The following is a 20,356-nucleotide window of genomic DNA, read 5'->3' as shown; positions in this document are numbered from 1 at the left end:
CTATCTGCCAAGTGCTGCTGTATTCTTATTTTAAAATTTTTTCTTCTACTTGTTTTTGTCTTTTCAGTTCTATCTCTGTGTTAATGTTTCTAATGATGTTGCTACATTCTATACCATTGTGTTGTTTTGTTGCAAACCAGCTTCTCTCTTTATGTAGGTCTTTGAACTTTTTTCTTTTGAGAAAAGTTTGCTCCTTCCATCATATTCTGTTTTACTGCTTGTTTGAATTTTAACCACTTATCCCAGTTTCAGGTAACATTACTTCAATTTCAACAGAGGATCTGGAATTTGGTTGAAGAGATCAGTGGAAAATTTGTGGGAAGTCTCCATGGTCCAGAACTGACCTCTAATTGTTCCATGCAGTGGAACTTAAGTAGAACTATGATCTGACATGTTGATGTCAAGATGTTTTATCTGAATTATCCTATTTATAAGGGAAGAAAATATATATATTTGATCAAGACGGGTACCAATACCTTGATTCATGTGCATCTAAGCCTGGAGATTAGGGCTACGAATTATCCATGTGTCTACTAGTTGAGCATTGTCAAGACATGTTTTTAACTGTTCATATCCCACTTTTTCACCCCTGGGGTGTCCTCCTATTTTGTCTAATGGGGCAGGGGGGGATTTTCAATACAATTACAGTCTCCAGCTGCTATGATGCAATGGGCACCGTATAAATATGGCTCCAATTTCTGGAAGAATTTTCGTCTAACTGTTCCATTGGATGGAGCATAAACATTTATAAACTTATTACACATCCAGTATATTGTTTTTTTGTTTATCCTCAATTTTTTTTATTAAGTCATCTTTCCTTTTTGATGATGTTGTCTGCACATTAAGTTTTTTCAGTTGTCTTGCTTTTCTGTTTCTTCTCCAGTTTGTCCTTGTAGAACAGTTTCATGATGTTGCATTTCATCTTGTATCTGTTCACTTGTTATACTAATTTTGGATCGTAACTTCTGCTCGATTACGTTTTATCTTCTTATTGTTATCTCTTGTTATAAATTCAATTAATTGAGAGCTGATATATCAATCGAATATGAAGAATATTTATATTATACTGTGCCACTCCATATTCATAAATTGCAAAAGCAACTTAGATAAATCAACCTTCAACTGTATCAGGTTATCATAAAGCTGAATTTAGTCCGAGGCTCTCACTATTGAACAAAACTCCCGCTATTGGTTCAAAATATTTAGTGAGCGGTACAATGAAACAATCAGGCAAATACAAGATTCAATTCAAACAAAATTATTTAATGCAGTGACACATAAATTACATCATAACACAATATTCCAACAGGGACATTATGATTGAACGAATATAAAGTTCTCATTAAGTCTCTAGTATACTACTCAGCTGAGCTTAAACTTTATAATTAAAGATTATATTTAACAGATCTTATCCTTCTTATTACAAAGAAGTCATATCATAACTCTACTCTGATTAAGGTTGCATTTCAAAATATTTCAAATCAGTTCAAGATATTTAGAAGAATAGAACTCATGAACATTCAGACATTCAATTTGTAATCCTCTAGGCTCAGTTAATCAATTTTAGTTCATGTAAGTTCGAGATTCCTAAATTCTGAATGAGAATTTAGAATGAACACTTAATTCAATGACATAGCATTTATTATTTGAAGAGGGAAAGTCTTAGCGCATCATGCATTAAATCTTGACTCGCTGAATACTGCAACTAGGAACGATTTACTTTTGGAGGAATTAATTTTCGTTACTTCTCGTTAAGTATAGTAAAGGTAATCTTACCAGGATATAGCTTCAACACATCATAAGTAGATCGAATAACAATTTTTAAGTCCTTGCTGACTTTTACTATGTAGTAACACAAACTTAAAAAAAGTCTTCCAATTCCGCGACTGATATATAGACTCGGGAGAATATAATCTTTATGCACTTGATTTAAGTTACCTACTTATTTCTTCATTTTCTGATACGTATTAACCTATTTCTTGCACTATTTCACTGCTAGGCTTTAGGAAGTTTTGGTAAAAATCCAACTCAGAAAAAGGTAAGTTAAAATACCAAGCAATTCCTGGTCCTTTAAATTCCGTTTTCGGCATGTCAAAATTTCCTTCCAGTCTCCAGCTATCGTTCTCTATACTTCCCTACTCGATTCTCTTTTTTACTTTCGTTTTTGTATCCATTCCTTCCTTTTTCCCGACAGTAACTGGTTCTCGCTGGTTTAGCTCACATCAAACTTGTTTTTCCCTTGGTATATAGTAGTTCACGCTCCAACACGCGCTAGGAGAAATTTGCATGTTTTCTCACAACAACCAATCAAATAATATCACAAAGAATCTTCTGGATATGTTAAAATTACATACATTACAGTTTCTTATAATATTATTAAAGGAATAAAGCAAATAAAATAAATGACACTTTAATTTAATACAGAGCTTTTTCATATCTATAATATATTTTAAAATTACATTAATAAAATTAACTAACAAAACTCAAAAGGATTACATGAATAACATTTTATAAGCAAGAGACTAACAAAATAAATTTAAATAAATTCTGCTTATGATATGGTAGGTCATGTTAATTATGAATGAAGTATTATTAATTATAAATATCTTCATTCACAATTTAACACTAGGTTCATTATTGATAATTTCACCTGATGTTGTTCCATCCATATTTGACTGGGAAAGTAGCTGCTGAGGTTCTGGAATTTTGGGGCTAATTTCTATCTGATTTGGTCATGCACTTTTTGTGATTTTACCAAGTGTAGTTTGTTTAAAAGCAGCGTCTTTACTAGACTGAATTGGAAGAACTGAGAACTCTTCTTTATGCCTTGCTGATATATTCAGTATTCTAATTGGTTCTATAGGTGCTCCCACTCTTTAGCAAAAGTTCTAAAAGGACAGGTGTTAACATGGTGTTCAGAACGTTTGCATTTCTGACAGGACTTGAGACTGTGATTGGCGATATGTCCACTCTCCATTTAAATGTGGGGCAGTTACCACCCAATTGATCATATGAACCACAATGTGGGCACTGCCTTTGTACTTCGGGATAGTTTACCATAACTCGGGTTGTACCAATGTTGACAAAATTTGGTACTGGCGTCTTCATATCCATTGTGAAGATGATATCACCAGAAAACCAGTTTGGATCTTCACCTGATAAACCCTTTCATATGTTACTCATTTTAGCCCATTTCGAGAGTGTCTTTATAAGAATTTCATTACTGTTCTCTATATATTTCATTGGAAATCTTTCAATTTTTGCTGTTTTGACCTGCTTCCTGACCATTATAGGAATAGCTGTGCTGCCTTCGAAAGTAAAACTCTGTAATAGTTTATCCCTTGCTTCCACATCTTTAACTACAATTAAAAATTTCCCACTGAAGTACGTGGTGAAAGAATAAATCTTGTTAGCACCAACTATCTTGTTTAAAACCTTGGTGACATGTCTCACTTTGTCACATCTTGGAATTTCAATTCCTAGAGTTCACACCCTTGGAGAAATTGGTACCATTATCTCAGGTAAGGAAAAGGCTAAAACCTCTGCATTGATTGTAAGGAAGGGAGGAGAATTTTTCAGTCTTAAGGCTGAGAATTAAATAATCCCGTGATCTAGAAAAAATTCTATACCACCAGATATGCTCTATTTGAACTACTATAAAATGGTGGCCATGATACATCAAAAGTAATACCATAATTCGCTTAATAACTGCACTACCAGCAATGTTAATATTTATTTTAAAAAAAGAAACCACCACTAGCACCAGTAAAATAAAATCAAAAAATGAAAAAGAAATGAAAGAAACCAATGCACTTATCTTGACAAAGTCCAAGATGTCATCAGTGGAAGCCAGACCCACAAGTGATACCAAGGTTGAAGTAATGCAGAAGTCATATTTCCATATACAAGTGCCAAAAGGTGTGACACCTTATTATTAAAATACTCTGGATTAGAGATAGATGTTGAAAACTTTTCCACTTGGTTATATTATAAATTAAAGATGCCAAGAAATTATATTCTTGGCTTAATCCTTTATCCAGGTGTAAGCAAACAACTTTCAACAAAAGGAATAATGGATATGGAAAGTTGAAAAGGAATTATTACACGTTCTTATTTAATTTTTCTGAATAATATACAGTCAGTACTTGACTTACATCTGTCAGCCAATTAATCCTGTTACAGTGGTGCCTCATAGTTCGTATTTAATTCATTCCAGAAACCAGTTTGAAGTCCGAATCAAGATTTTACATAAGAAATAATGGAAAGTGAAATAATCCGTTCCCATATCCAAAATATCTCAATAATTTTTTTTTTATTTTATCTATTTTAGGTTTTTTAATGTTAATAACTTAGAAAAAATTAAACAAAATAATCATATTTATTTTATTAATTTTAATTATTACAACATAAAAATAACAGTGAAGAATATTTTTTTAATATAAAAATCACAAAGACGAAAATAATGCTCCCATTGTTAAGTGTCTTCTTTCTGCTTCTTAGCTGGAGTTGAGAATGCTGATTCACATTCTCTTTTTTCTGCAGAGAAGAATCTATCTAATGTTGTTTGGCACCGACGATTTTCTTTGATATTTTTAAAATAACCCATCATTGTCATCGAATAAGTTGATATTCCTGGTCACTGCTGTCTTATTAGAGTGCCATTTTTTCACAGTAGCTTGTGTTCTAACCCAAACAGAGAACAATTCTTGAAGGTTGGCATTGGAAATGCATCCTTTGGCATCCTTCTCTTCCATAAAAATTTCTTTTTGTTGCTGATTGTGAAGATGTTGAAGTTCTTCTGTGCTGAGTTCGGTTTTATGATCATCTATTAACTCGTCTACATCCTCATCACTCACCTGTAATCCCATGTCTTTACCCAAAGACACAATTTCATTTACAACAGACTCTTCTTCACAGCTTACTACTTCACTGACTGAAATACAATCTGGCCGGAGTTTTTCCAAGCAGAAATCATTGTTTTAATAGAAACTTCTTTCTATGCCTTATCGATGATCCTTAAGCAATGAAGAATGTTGTAATGCTCTTTCCAAAATTCTTTAAGAGTTAGTTCTGTGGCATTGGTTATTTCAAAGCACTGTTGAAACATAGCCTTAATATACAGTTTTTTGAAGTTTCAAATCACTTGCTGGTCCATGGGTTGTATGATAGAAGTGGTATCGGGCGGCAAAAACTTTATCTTGATGAAACTGAATTCACCAACTAAATCTTTCTCTAAATTTGGGGGATGAGCAGGAGCATTGTCCATCACTAGAAGATCTTTTAATGGTAGATTTTTTTCAGTAAGATAAGCTTTTACAGTGGGAGCAAATTCTTGATAATCCGCTCAGTGAAAAACTCTCTGGTAACACACGCTTTCGTGTTGGCCCTCCACATAACACCGAATTTGCTCTTTATGACATTGTTCTTTTTAAAAACGCGTGGATTTTCAGAATGGTAAACGAGCAAAGGCTTTATCTTATAGTCTCCACTATAAGATACCACAAAGCAACAAAGTAATTCTATCTTTCATAGGTTTATATCCCAGTGCCGTCTTTTCTTCTTTTGTGATATTGGTCCTTTTGGGCATTTTTTTTCCAAAAAAGACCTGTTTCATCGCAATTAAAAACCTGTTGAGATACAAATCCCTCACCATCTACATACTTTTTAAAGGTTTTTACAAGTTTGTCTGCTTCTTCTACATCGGCACTCGCAGCCTCTCCATGCATGAGAACACTATGGATCCCAGTTTGTTTTTTTGAATTTATCGAACCAGCCTCTACTTCCTTTAAACTCTCCATTTTCAGTACTGGTCTCAGGTGTGCATTCCTTAAGTTCACTATGCAGATGTTTGGCTTTCTTACAAATAATTCTCTCAGTAATAACGTCACCACGTAATCGCTTCTCATTTATCCACACTAAAAAGAGTTTTTCCATCTCTTCAATAACTTGTGATCTCCTGGAGGTCAATGTTGTCACACCTTTAGCCACATTTGCTGCTTTTATTGCTTCCTTATTCTTAAGAATGCTACTTATCGTTGACTTTGACATTTTAAACATCGTCGCGAGATCCGTCAAGCATGTACCGCTTTCGTGTTTCATGATATTTCTTTTTTCATCTCAATTGTTGATACTACAACTTTTCTTTTAGGTTTTGTTCTTTCTACATTCTTGGATGCCATGGGCAATAAAAAAATGCCAAAAACAGTTAAAAATTCTCTACACAAATGTGTCACGCAATGAGACTAGGCTGTGTAAAGTAAGGGACAACACACACTGCACAGGCACAGGGAAGTGAGTGAGGGAAATTAGTGGAGGAGAAGCATGTCCAATGCCGTGCCGAAACTGTCTAATGCTATATGACTGAGTTCCTGGACTATAGTTCAAACTGCGAATCAGATTTCTTGCTTTCTCAAGCATTTGAACTCTGGAACGTTCAAAGTATGAGGCACCACTGTATTATTATTTTTGACTCCCAATCTTTGTTCATGAGCCCTCTGTAGCTCATTCGGTATAGATGAAGTCCTTTAGTCAGAAAGACCTGGGTTTGATTCCCATCCAAGACATGAGGAACCTTTATCTGATCTCTCTTGTCTAAAGGTGAGTTAACCGGTCTCATACGAAAGTAGGGAGGTTTTTTGTCCCCCAGAACAGGCAAACCGGCCCCACCACATCTGCAAACATAGGACACACCAGAAGGCATAGGGCTAACCAGAAGTTAAGAAGAAAAATATTTGTTCATAAAGGTCTAATGTCAACCACTCCATGTGATACTAAAAGATGGCTCTTATTTTGTTTGATTCTCAGTCAGAGATCACATGTTGGCTAGTGTCTTGTAGTGATTTTAGTCGCTTATGGTGAAGAATGATGTCAGCGATATGAGTCTAGCTTTTTAATCTTTTAATGTGATGCCTAGCATCAACCTCTCCATTTTTCTTTGAGTTGTTGTTAGTTTATTTGCAAGTGCTTTTGTTAGCGACCAAGTTTCACAACCATATGTGATGACTGGAAGTATACACTGGTGAAATGTCTTCCTTTTTAACACGTTCATTGCCAAGCTGAAAATTGGAATTTCGTGTGGTGGCCAAATTTTTTTTATTTTTTTATTTAGTTTTTATTGTGCTCAAAATAAGTTAATATATTATTTATATGCTCTTATTATTATGTACATAGGATTTATGTACTCTAAATATCTATTACGCGATATCGCGTGATATGTAATTCGGTCAAATAAGTTATATATTTTACAAATAAAAAACATTTAAATATAATAATTATAACTTTAATTATCAGTCTTTTATAATCACATAGAATTTTTAAAAATAACGTACAAATAGAAAAAAATAATTATCAAAAATCAACATTTATAGGGAACATACTAAAAAAAAAAAAAAAAAACAATACTCAAAATAAATAAAAACCAAACTTCAAGCACGCTAAATCAACGAATAACTAAACAAAATCGTCGCGTCGTCGCCTTGTCCGAACGCCGCCATTGTGCATACTGGCTAACATAAACAATAGACAATGGCTGGCGGCCATCCCCACTCCACGAAAGTCGATCCCTTCCCTAGTGGCCAATATAAATATTACGCACCGTTTCGCTGTGGCTGCTATACTCTTCCGCTTAGAAACTTGATAGCGACGTCCACGCGATATCGGCAATGAACGTGTTAAACAGAATGGGACATCGTTGTTTTGAAAAATGCTTTTCAATTTTCTGAATGCACCCCAGGCAAGTGGAAACTCTCCTATTTATTTCCTTTTGGAGTCCACAGTTTAGATCAATGGGATGAGCTAAGTATCTATATCAAGAGACTAATTTTCTGTTACTAATTTTTATACCAAGGTTTGTCCAGTTTATATTATTAAATATTTCTTGAAGGACTACTGTAAAGATTTTGGGTGATAGAGAGTCTCCTTGTCGGACACCTTTTTCAATTGATATTTTATTGCTACTTGTGTGAAGTTGGGTTGTTTCTCTTGCAGAGTGGTATATTTCCTGGAGGAGGTCCATATATTCTCCAGGAACTCCCTGATTCTGGAGTGCTTTGATTATTGCATTAGTTTTGATGGAATCGAATCCTTTTTCATAATCAATAAAGCCTAAACAGAGAGGTAATCGGTTTTCTTCTGCTTTTTCTATTATTTGTTTTACTGCATGAATGTGATCAATTGTGTTAAAGCCTTTACGGAATCCTGCTTGTTCTACCGGTTGATTTGCGTCTAGAAGAGGGGTTAACCTGTTTGTTATTACTTTTGTGAGAATTTTGTACAGATTGGAGAGAATGCTATTTGATCTATAGTTCTTTACTTCTTCTTTGTCCCATTTTTTAAATAACAGTATCAGAGCAGCATTTTTCCAGTTTTCTGGTATCTTCCCTTCCTCTAGGCATAGATTTAGTAAGTTTGTGACATACATGGTGAATGATATTATTTCCTTCCCATTTAATTAATTCTGTGTGAATTAGATCTTCACCAGGACATTTTTCAGTTGTTTTAATGCTTGTTTTGTTTCATCTGAAGTGAATGGGGAGGATGAATTCTATATGCAATGGAAAAGAGTTATTTATATTTGATTTATCTATTGAAGGATCACTATAGAGTTCTTTATAAAATTCTTCTAGCCTGCTTAGGATTTGTTCTTGGTTCTTTATTATAGTTCCATTCTTGTCTTTTATTGCAGTTATTTGACTTTTGCCAATTGATAAATGTTTTCTTAGTATTTTTATTTATTATTTTCAATTGTTTCTTTTATTTTTTAGTGTTATAAGATCTTATTTCATTTCTTATCTTTTTCCTTATTGTTTTGCATAGTTCTGCATATTCTATTTTAGAAATTAAGTTTTTGTCTTGTTTCATATTTCGTCTCTTTTTTAGTAGTTGTCAAGTTTCCTCTGAAAGTTTATGGTCTTTTTGTTGTTTGTTGCTTTTGAATTCATTGGCTGCTGAGATTATTACTTCTGTTAGGTTTCTGCTTATTTTATTTATGTCTCCTTTAAATATATTGATTAAGTCTAATTTTTGATTGAGTTTTTCTTCGTAATCCTTCTTGTTTTCAATAGGTTTTAAGTCAAAACGTCTTGATTTTTTGTTGTTTAGCCATTTCATTTCAAATTTGATGTTTATTTTAATTTTGGCTCTCACCAGTCGGTGGTCACCTCCTGTTTTTACTTGATTTAGTACGGACATATCTTGAACTATTTCTTTACAGCTGGTACAGTAGTAAGTAATTGGTACAGCATTATTTACAACAAATTAGGATACATTACAAATGAGAACAGCTTAAATCTTCTAGTAGTGTGGAAAAGAAAAAGAGACAACTGGCCTAAACTCCAACCTTAATAGTATCCACTACCATCTACAGTCTATCAAACCCCACCTACTTTTCCTGGCAGAAACACAAATCTCACTGCCCCCCCCCCCTAGCACCACTTATCTCAACCTTTCAAACTACACACTCTTCAACAACTTTCGTCCCAAGGGTGGTGTCTGTGCATACATCCGCTCTGACATACCTTGCCAGAGAGCACCCAACCTAGAATCACCCAACTTTGACCTCTTTTGGTTGAAAATATCCCTTCCCCACTCAGTCCAATTCATCTGCTGTCTTTATCGCTCCCCCAACACAACCACCACCCTGAGCTCTTTAATTTCCTCTCCCTAAAAATCGACTTTCTCCAATCCCACTTTCCCAATAGCGAAATCATCCTCCTAGGAGATTTTAATGTCCACAACATTAGCTGGCTTTCCTACTCCAGTTCTACAGATCTTGCAGGCAGAGATGCCGAAACATTTGCCATCACCAACGACTTTACACAACTTGTCCAGGTGCCAACCAGAATACCAGATAACCCAAACCACTCCCCAAGCACCCTAGATCTCTTCCTCACCAATGACCCCCTCCAAATACACAGTGAAAGTAGTGAGCCCCCTGGGAAATTCGGACCACAACCTAGTGCTCATCTCCTCCCCCATGCAACGTTTACACAGACACTCCCATACAAGAGTAGTTTGGCACTATAACAGTGCCAAGTGGGACAGCTTCTGCAACTTCTATGCCGCATTCCCATGGTTGAACTATTGCTTCCAACTCAAACATATGCACTGAGCTTATTACCGAAAAGTAATCCTCAGCGGCATGAATACATACATTCCACACAGCACTCTGAACTGCCATTCCCTAACGGAACCCTGGTTCTCGAAAAGATGTGCCAAGGCTGTAGAGATGAAACACCATCTGCCCTAGTTTGTGCTTACACCGAAGCTTACATAGATGCAAAAAATAAATCAATTCTTCGAAAATAAAGTTCGAAAGAGCAAAAAGCAGGAAACTAGCAGCCTGTCCAATCGGCAGCCGAGCCTTTTGGTCTCTTGCCAAAGCAATTGGCCGTAACTTCTGTCCAACACTATTCACACCCCGATGGCTCTACTGCATCATCACCCACAGAAAAAGCCAATCTTCTGGCCTCATACTTTGCTTCAAATGCATGCATAACTGACGATGGTAAATGTCCACCAACCATTCCAGACACTCAACATACAATGTCCCCTATATCCTTTTGCCAGAATGAGATCAGAAAAATACTGTCCAAATTAGACACAAAAAAGTCTCCTGGCCCTGATGGCATTCCTCCAATTGTTCTGAAAGTTTGTGTTTCATAACTGACCCCCTATTCTATGTCACCTATATATACTCCACTGGAATCTATCCACAAACTGGAAATTGGCCTATATTCAGCCCATTCCCAAGAAGGGTGACAAGTCACTGCCATCCAATTACCACCCTATCTCGCTCACCTCAGTCCTCTCAAAGGTAATGGAAAAAATCATCAATTCCCAACTCCTTCACTATCTTGAAGACACTCACAAAATAAATGACTGCCAGTATGGATTCTGCCACTGCCGATCAACGGGAGATCTACTCACGTCACCCATCTCTGGACAAATTCTCTGCCAAACCTCTCCTCTGGACAAGGAGAGGTTTGGCAAATCTCAAGTGGTTGCACTAGATATCTCCAAAGCCTTTGACTGGGTCTAACACAAAGGTCTACTAGGCAAACTACCATCATTCAGCCTGACCCAGGACTTCTGTAGGTGGATTGCCAGTTTTCTGTCTGGATGCATCCTGTGTGTGATGGTGGACAGTTCCCTATTCTCTCACCACCCAATTAATGCTGGGGTCCCACAATGTTCTGTCCTCTCACCAACCGTCTTCCTGCTATATATCAGTGACCTACTGCAATTGACCTTCAACTCAGTACACAGTTTTGCAGATGACAGCACACTACACTCTGGACAAATGTAATGGAGAGATTATCAAATGCAAGCTTATGATAGTAAATTTCATATAAATTTTAACGCCAATAAAACCCAGTTCTGTACTATTTCCCATAACAAAGAACCATTTTTTCCCAGTATCCTTTTTTATGGTACCCAAATTTCCAGACAGTTTGAGATCTCATTCCTTGGAACCACCCTTACATCAAACCTCTCCTGGCACAAACATATCTCAAACATTGCATCCTCAGCCTCAAAAAAACCTAAATTTCTCTTTCGCTCAAGACGTTACTTCACCCCCAATGAGCTATTAACATTATAAAAGTCACAAATCCACCCAACTATTGAATACTGCTCCCACATATGGGGTGGGGCACCCAAAAGCTCTCCCAAAATGTTCGACTCAATACAGAGCAGAGAAATTAGACTTATCAACGATCCATCCCTTAGCAACTCTCTCCCCCCACTTTCACACAGACATATTGTTTCTGCAATATGTATATTCTACAAATATTTCCATGGGAAATGTTCATCTGAAATAACATCAATAATTCCTCCGCTCAGTACTAAACTCATTGGAATATGTGCAGCAGCTGCTGCACAACATCCCTTCACAGTACCCCTAGAAACAAACAGAACAAATTTCTTTTCCTCTTCCTGCAACTGCTGCACTGTGGAACAGTCTCCCACCTGCTGTGTTTCCCAAGGAATACAATTTAAAGTCATTCAAATCAAATGTAAACAAATTCCTCCTTTCCCAACCCACTACCCATACACGGTACTAATGTACTATAGGTTGACCAACCAACCTCCAGTGTATGGGCCCAACATAAAAAATAAATAAAAAAAACTGATTTAGGAATGAAGATAATATAGCAGCATGAAAATGAAAAGTTTTTGCTGCTATTGCATGTAATGTTATGGCTATAGCTGGTGCTTTTTTTTTTTTTTTTTTTTTCTTGTAAAACGATAAGTGCTAGTACTCATTCTTTTCTAGCAGGAAAATTTGAAAATCAAAAGGATATGATTTTATGGAAAAAGCTTAGGTTAATGTTATTTATAATTTTTTGGATGGTATTACAACACCAAACAAAATTAAATTATTTACTGGATTATATTTTGCTGGATTTCAAATCAACATCTTCAATGCAAATAACATGTTACAGTTTACAAGCGACAATGAGTAAGTGAAACATTTCAAATTGTAACAGACGAAAGATCTGAACTCCTACTTTGGCACCTTCTAATGTTTGAAATTTATTTATTTTGTATCCAAACACAACTGGTACAGTAGTAAGTAATTGGTACAACATTATTTACAACAAATTAGGATACATTACAAATGAGAACAGCTTAAATTTAATAGGTGAATTATACAGGGAATGATACATAAAATATGAAGGGGGGGGGAAAAAGAAACTATATATAAGTTATATACAGTAAATATGGTCAGATGGTCGTAATCAATTTCTTTGCAGGATGTAAGATCCTCTTTTGTGCAAGGCAATTGAAGAAGGGGCAAGAAAGAAGGTGTTCCATGGACTGGGTTGCCCCACACTCGCAATTATCTGGTCCAGTGAGGTAGCCTCATTTGATGAGGTTTTGTTTGCAGTGTCCTATCGTTCATAGTCTGTTGAGACTTTTCCAAGTATTCCAGTCCAAGTGGAAACCACATGGAAAATGTTCAGCTGTTGGAATTCCAGTATTACTTTCAGGGTATAGTGCACACCATTGTTGAAGTCTCGTCTCTGGAGGGTTTTTAGGTGGTTCGATGGTCGCTAGAAAGTTATGTCAGGATCTTAGTCTTTGGGGCACTGTAGTCTAGCCAAATAGTGGGTGGTGCTCATCATTCATTTGTCTGCTTCTTTCGTCAGCTGAGATTGCAGATCTTCGAATTGAAGGGGATGCAATACCAGCCAAACAACCAAAGTATACAGACATACAGCATACCAAACAAATACAAGTGATCAAACTAAAAAAAAATGTTTGTATAAAAGAAGTATTACAATTGTATAGGAAATGATCTTAGGATGACATTCTTCCAAATTTTTGGCAAATTAATGCAGTCATACTTGTTTAGGATAGGAGAATGCTTCATAAACGTTTCTGACTCTAAAAATAATCTTTCAGACCTGTAATGACTGACTTCTATATAACACATTAGTTTTCTTCCATCTAATTCTGTGTCCGAAGTGTGATCTACCAGTCCCAATTTGCCATAATAATGGTAGCGAATATAGTTCTTATGTTCCTCAAGGTGGATGTTAACAGATCTTCCTGTCTGTCCATAGAATACAAGTTATCGTCACAGGAAATTATATGAACTCCAGGATATGCTAAGGAATGGAGTTTGTCCTTAGAAGAGTTAATCAAAGTTACTAATTTGACATGTGGTGTGAAGGTTATATAAGTCAGGAGATTAGTGGTCTGCTGTATAAGGCTTTGATCAAACTACACTTAAGTATTATTTCCAAATTTTGCCTTCTGTTTTTTTTTTTTTTTTTGTTGTTGTTGTTGTTTGTTTGTTTTTTGATAATATAATCATGGACAAAAAAAAAAAAAAAAAAGTGGTTGGAGAGAGAGAATATAAAGAAAAATAACTAGCATTTGGAATGTTGACTGTGAGATTAAATTTTGGAAATAATATAATCTGCATAATGTGAAGGAAAAGAGAAGGAGAAATGATATTGGCAGAGATGTATATAGCAAGAGAATTTTATCGTATTAATACAAAAAAGATTATTCATGGAATTGAATAATGAAAATAATGACTTGATTATTCTGTGAAATGAGTTAAGGCTGTCTAGAAGTTGCGTAAAGGAATAATAAGTAAAAGAATGTGAAGCATATCCTCTACTTGGAGAGTAATAAATAAATGGAATGTACTAGCATGAGGATTGGTAAGTTCAGAGATAGCAGATGAATTAAAATCATATTAGAATGGATCTGGGAGATGAGTCTTAACCTCCATGGATGTGTAACATACAGGTTATTAAACATTAATCAGTTTATTTTCTTAGTGATTTGATTTCTGTATTTGATCTTCAAAACGACATTAAAACAGAGGAAATAAGAGTTTCTCGTAATTGTTTACATATTAGTATAATATTAAAAAAAGAAGGAATTAGAATTGCTTAATTTGTTATATCAACAGACATTTTTAATATTTTTTAACATAACTATTATTTTTGAGGAAATCACATTCTACACCGAATATTAATTATAATAACTTTAATTAATACTTTCGGTATTTTGGCAACATTACATTGCCATCATCAGGGATCAAAGAGCAATGATATGTGCAGGTAGATACTAATACTAGGTAAATGAGGCTGAAGAAAGGCAACCAAAGTCTCACCTAGAGTCCTAAATGGCACCCCTAGTAGGCTAAATTGAGTGACTAAAGATCTTAACCATTGGGTTGAAGATCTGAGGTTCTGTGATCCCTGATGATGGCAATGTAACATTTCCAAAATATCAGAAGTATTAATTGAAGTTATAATTAATATTCAGTATATGTCATTATTTCTTCAAAAATAACAGTTAATGAATAACCAACTTATAAGCCTTTCTACCAGAATTTAATATTCCTTACAGTCATAAAGTAATGTTTCGTGGGAGGAAAAAATAATAAAATGCCTTCAGCTTGGCATTTAAAAAAAATTAATAATAATATTATTTAAATTAAGGGGATATTAAATCCCACATTGTTTTAAAACCGAATAAGAAACTCAAAGATCAGAATCAGAGAGTTTCATGCCGAATATAGTAACTATAAAAGTATCGGCGACTACTAGCGTAAACTAAAGCACGTAGTACAAACTAGGGCAACTTGCAGCAAAGGTAGAGAAAGTTTTGATCGCTATTCTTAGTATTTCACATAATGTAAAAACCCATCTCCTAGGAGATGTATGATGTTATGCATTATGTTATGGTGGGAGGTCACTACCCAGACCGGTTTCGATCTTTATCGAAATGATGAAATCTCAATAAAGATCAAAACCAGTCTGGGTAGTGACCTCCCACCATAACATGATGCATAACATCATACATCTCCTAGGAGATGGGTTTTTACATTATGTGAAATACTAAGAATAGCGATCAGAACTTTCTCCACCTTTGTGCGAGTTGCCCTAGTTTGTACTGTTGGATCCTACTTCGTCTTAATCTATACCTTGGATCCGACATGTTAATTACTATGATGTTCTTAAACAAAATAGAAGGTTGCTAGTTGATTTCTAATTCAAATATAGAGAAAATTTATATTTAAAGACTGCACCACTCTACATCTGAATTAGTTCAAGAACTGAAGAAAAACCAACTCACAACTCTCTCTCCTTTTAGGTGTTAATACTATATATACTGGCCGAGTATATTTAACTTATTTATCTCTCCTGCCTTGGTTCGAATATTTTATGAATGGTGCAGTAAAAGAGATTCAGGCAAAACACAACTTTAGATTAACAAAAACAAATATTTAATTTAGAATCACAATTTACACTTAAGTTCAAATCAATAAGTAAGATATTATAAACATTTTAGCTCTCATAAAATTCAGTTAACTACTTGGAAAAGCTCAAAGTCACAAAGTTCCTCAGTAACCGCTTGCACAAATATCTCACAGTTTCTTAAGTTTCAAATACAATAAAAATTCAGTAACACTTCTTCTGAAGCAAACACTTCTAAATCTACACTTCAGCTAATCTCCGCAATAGTTACTGTTAATATAAGGAAATTCTAGGATGAAACTCACACATATCTCTGTATAGGAATATTAATGGTTGGAATATTCTTACCAATAATCTTTCTTCATCTACTTGTACGCAAACACTTTTTATAACTGTAAACACTTTTAACAATAAACAGCACTTATTAAAATAAATCTTCTAAGCATTAAATGAATTAATTCACGGTCACAATACACATAATCAGACGTTCTTGCATGAAACACTACTGATCACTCATGAATTTAAAGTAACACAATAATTCCTTAACTTTAGATTTTATGTGCACAGTTGTTCATTCCTCCGGCATTCAATTAACTCTTTAGGCACTATAATTCTAAACACAGCTAACGGTAAACTCCAACTTGACAGTCTCTACTATTCTCTCGTTACTCCGTGCTATGCTTAAAGATTCCGTGTGTCCTTGAAAGGTCGGCCCTGAAATTAAATCTGAACTCTAGTATCGCTATTCATTCAGTAGTCACTCAGCTGTCTTCCATAGCTATAATTGTTATTCTACAACTTATTAGCTAACCGCTTCTCGACTAGTAGACTTAAATAAGCTGCTTGAGTGACTTGCCGACTCTCTAATATCGCACTCTGATTCCCCAAATGCTGAATACTCCGATTCCAACCGAATGCCAATTCTCTCTCACCTTCTCTCTCTATTCTATATTTTCAGCATTCTTTTCTTTTTATATACATTCTTCCCGCCTAAATTGTTCTTGTGGTCTCTTTTTACTAAACCTCTTTTCAATAAACCTTCTCCTCACGTTCTGTTCCAAACTTGTGCAAGCTATCTAACATACGTTTCCATGACAACAAAACAAAATATAATAAAATTGAGGTATTGCATAACGCTAAACTTCTGCCAACAGGAATAAATAGAGAATATTTACATTTCGATTAATGCACAGTTAAATTATCAAATATAAATTCTTATAATATTAATATAGTAATAAATAAAATAGCTTAATAATATTTAATACAGTCTTTTCATTATTAATACATATATCTTTGATTAATTAATTAAATATTAGATAAGATTAAAGGTAGTTATACGAATATTATTTTATAAACAAGTGATTTACATTAAATAATATTTACAAGTCTAGCCTATGCGATGGAAGATCATGTTGGATTCTGAAGCAAATAATAATTACTCCAATCTGTATATTAGAATCCAACAGTACTACGTGCTTTAGCTTACGCTAGTAGTCGCCGATACTTTTATAGTTACTATATTCGGCATGAAACTCTCTGATTCCGATATTTGAGTTTCTTATTCAGTTTTAAAACAATGTGGAATTTAATATCCCCTTAATTGAAATAATGTTTATGTCACCGAAATGAAGCCTGTTGGCTCTTTATTTTAAATAATTTATGGGTGCACCTTTTTGACAACTCGTACAGCAGAGTATATAAGTTCTTTTCGCTATACCCTTAGTATTATATTTAGTCTAGCTACTCACTGATGAGATCTCAATAAAGATCGAAACCAGTCTGGGTAGTGACCTCCCACCATAACATAATGCATAACATCATACATCTACTAGGAGATGGGTTTTTACATTATGTAAAATACTAAGAATAGCGATCAGAACTTTCTCCACCTTTGCTGCGAGTTGCCCTAGTTTGTACTACGTGTTTTAGCTTACGCTAGTAATCGCCGATACTTTTATAGTTACTATATTCGGCATGAAACTTTCTGATTCCGATCTTTGAGTTTCTTATTCGATTTTTTAAAAACAATGTGGGATTTAATATCCCCTTAATTTAAATAATGTTTACATCGCCGAAATGAAGCCTATTGGCTCTTTATTTTAAATAAATTAATAATAATAAATATTCGTTGTCATTTTATATGCCCTGTAAGCAAATAATCTTTGACTAATTGGCTATAAAATAATGATGGATATTTTGTGATGTACATCAACAAATACATTTACATTTTTTTATTTATTGTTTGTTTCTACTAGGCCAAAAGAGTTGGAGTAAATTGTCTCATATTACCAGAAGAAAACAGGAAGGACTTTTATGACTTACCAAATTTTATTACTGATGGACTGGAAGTGCATTTTGTGGGGCATTATGACCATATATATAATATTGTTTTTTCATAAATGGAATTATCATTCTGCTGGAGCAGAGTGCATCTGCTATAGACTTTTTGAATATTTCATTTCATTCATTGTTCATTTCTGAATTATCAAGAATATTATTATAAATATTAGGAGGAATCTGTAATGTCTTTTTTAAAGTTTATCCATGTACGTTAAGATTAATCACACCATCCATGCTACCAGCTAATTATGCATATTGAGAAATGCATAATAAAGTCCCTAGCTAAAAATTGAGAAAATATAAGAGACATATTACTGACTAATGGGTTACTAAATGTGTTGGAAAAAGAGGGAGTGAGAGACTATTTCCTGAATAATTTTGAAATGTAACTGCTGTTCAGTTTTTCTGAACAGAATGTAATTTGAATTTAAAAGGTAATCTTTGATCCTTGTTAAAAATTAAATAATATTAATATTAAAGATTTTTTTTTAATTTTAATTTTGCACTTCTCCAGCACCTCATTATCTTCTTACAAAATTCAACCAATTATCTGACTGTATGGAGACTTTATAAAAAGAACAGTAACTTGTTATTACTGCTCATCAGTATTCTTCTCAACATTGCAGTAATCCTTTAAGTTGTCTTTACCACTTTCACAGCATATTCTCACTTGTCCAGTATTACTCCTAGACCCCTTACCTTGAATTCCCACTAATATAATACAAGATTCAGATACTGTGAACACTAGTACTAGTGACCAAAATGGACCAGGAAATTACGTGAGGATGCCCCATAAACCTACTATCTTAAATTACAAATTACTTTTTAAAAAATGCTTTTTGATGCTACTTCATTAAGAACATCTTCATTATTTATACTTATTTTGTCTGGCCAGCATTACATATAACTTGTTAGAAAGAAAAATATTTAATTACTAGTTATGTATATCTTGTTGTGTACATCTTCAGATGAAAATACAACTAGGATAAAAAAAAAAAAAAAGTATTCAGATGAGATGTCTAAATTAATAACTGTTATATGTTGAATGTACATAAATCAGATGTTCAATAAAGCATCAAGATGTCAGACATGCTCATTGCAATATGCTGTATAACTTCTCTCATAATATAATTTATTAATATGTAGGACTTTGGTATATGCTGACCAAAGCTGGTTTAAGATGAGACCTTAGTGTTTATTACATTGGATTGAATATCATATCATTTTGCTAGCAACTTTAAATCTGCCAACATATCTATTGAATTTTATGTATGGCATTCCTGTGAGTCATCAGTATTGGAATGGTGTTTCTTACCACCAAAGAAAAACATCAGTTACAATGGGCAACTCACAGAAATGTCATATATAGAATTCAACAGCTATGTTCGCAGATTTAAAAGGCTAGCAAAGTGATATGATGTCCAGTCCAATGTAATAAAAGCCAGGGTCTTGTCTAAAATCACTTTGGTGAGCGTATATCAAAGACCTACGTATTAATGAATTAGATTATGAGAGAAGTTACACAATAGATTGCAACGAGCCACACATTTGTGACTTAATACTATATTCAACATCTGGTTTATGTTCATTCGATATATAACAGTTATTAATTTAGAAATAACTCTGTTAATACCCTTCTTTCTATTTGTATATAATCTGAAGATGTATGAAAGCAATTACATTTTTTTTCTCTAAGTTGTTCATTCTGCTTGCCAGACAAAGTAAGTATGATTGGTTCGAGCCACAGAAACTTCAACTTATCCTCATTATTTAATTTGTCTTTTTTTTTTTTTTCCACATGACATTAATATTAGCATCAGTGATTCAAGATGTGACTGTAAGACAACTTCTCATTCTGCTTAGAATGTATTTTAATTTTGAGAAACACCTCTCATAGGATACCTCTGGATTGATAAGGTTAATGCATATTTATTAGCTTTAAAAAAATGTGCCTATATTTCCAGTGTATGCAAATCAAAATTAGTTAAAACCTGATAACAGCATGGCATGAAGTTTTTTGCAGGATTTACAATTTTCAATAGCAATAACAGTTTGATCACAGTTGTTATCAGTATTTCTGTATATCTTCTTTACTTCAACAGGGAAGACTGATGGATCATATTACAACTTTTATCATGAAATTGCAAAGCAGTTTGTGAAAATATATCATCTCTTAATTTCTTACGTTTTTGCGATTTGGCTTGTAACATTGGTTTTTTGGGTTTTTTTAAACTTCTACAAACCACTTTGCAATTTCACTTTAGAAAATGCCAAGTGGTTAACATTATTAA

General features: G+C 34.2%; 1 protein-coding gene across 1 annotated transcript in view; it reads left to right on the top strand.

Annotated features, from left to right (window-relative positions):
• Positions 1 to 18,503, top strand: part of Lon (lon protease homolog, mitochondrial) — a 319,254-nt gene extending 300,751 nt beyond the window's left edge. The window contains exon 21 of the mRNA XM_090406689.1: positions 17,981 to 18,503. Within this exon, the coding sequence (XP_090262815.1) occupies positions 17,981 to 18,124 (144 nt within the window). The 3' untranslated portion in view covers positions 18,125 to 18,503. The remainder of the gene's footprint in view (positions 1 to 17,980) is intronic.
• Positions 18,504 to 20,356: the final 1,853 nt, after the last annotated feature.

Source organism: Typopeltis vanoorti, chromosome 16 (genome assembly GCF_054136105.1).
Source record: "Typopeltis vanoorti isolate ZY-2024b chromosome 16, IOZ_Tvanoo_1.0, whole genome shotgun sequence".
In the NCBI taxonomy this organism is placed as follows: domain Eukaryota; kingdom Metazoa; phylum Arthropoda; class Arachnida; order Uropygi; family Thelyphonidae; genus Typopeltis; species Typopeltis vanoorti.
Note: the sequence above shows the minus strand (reverse complement) of the source record. Positions and strands in the feature narration are given on the sequence as shown.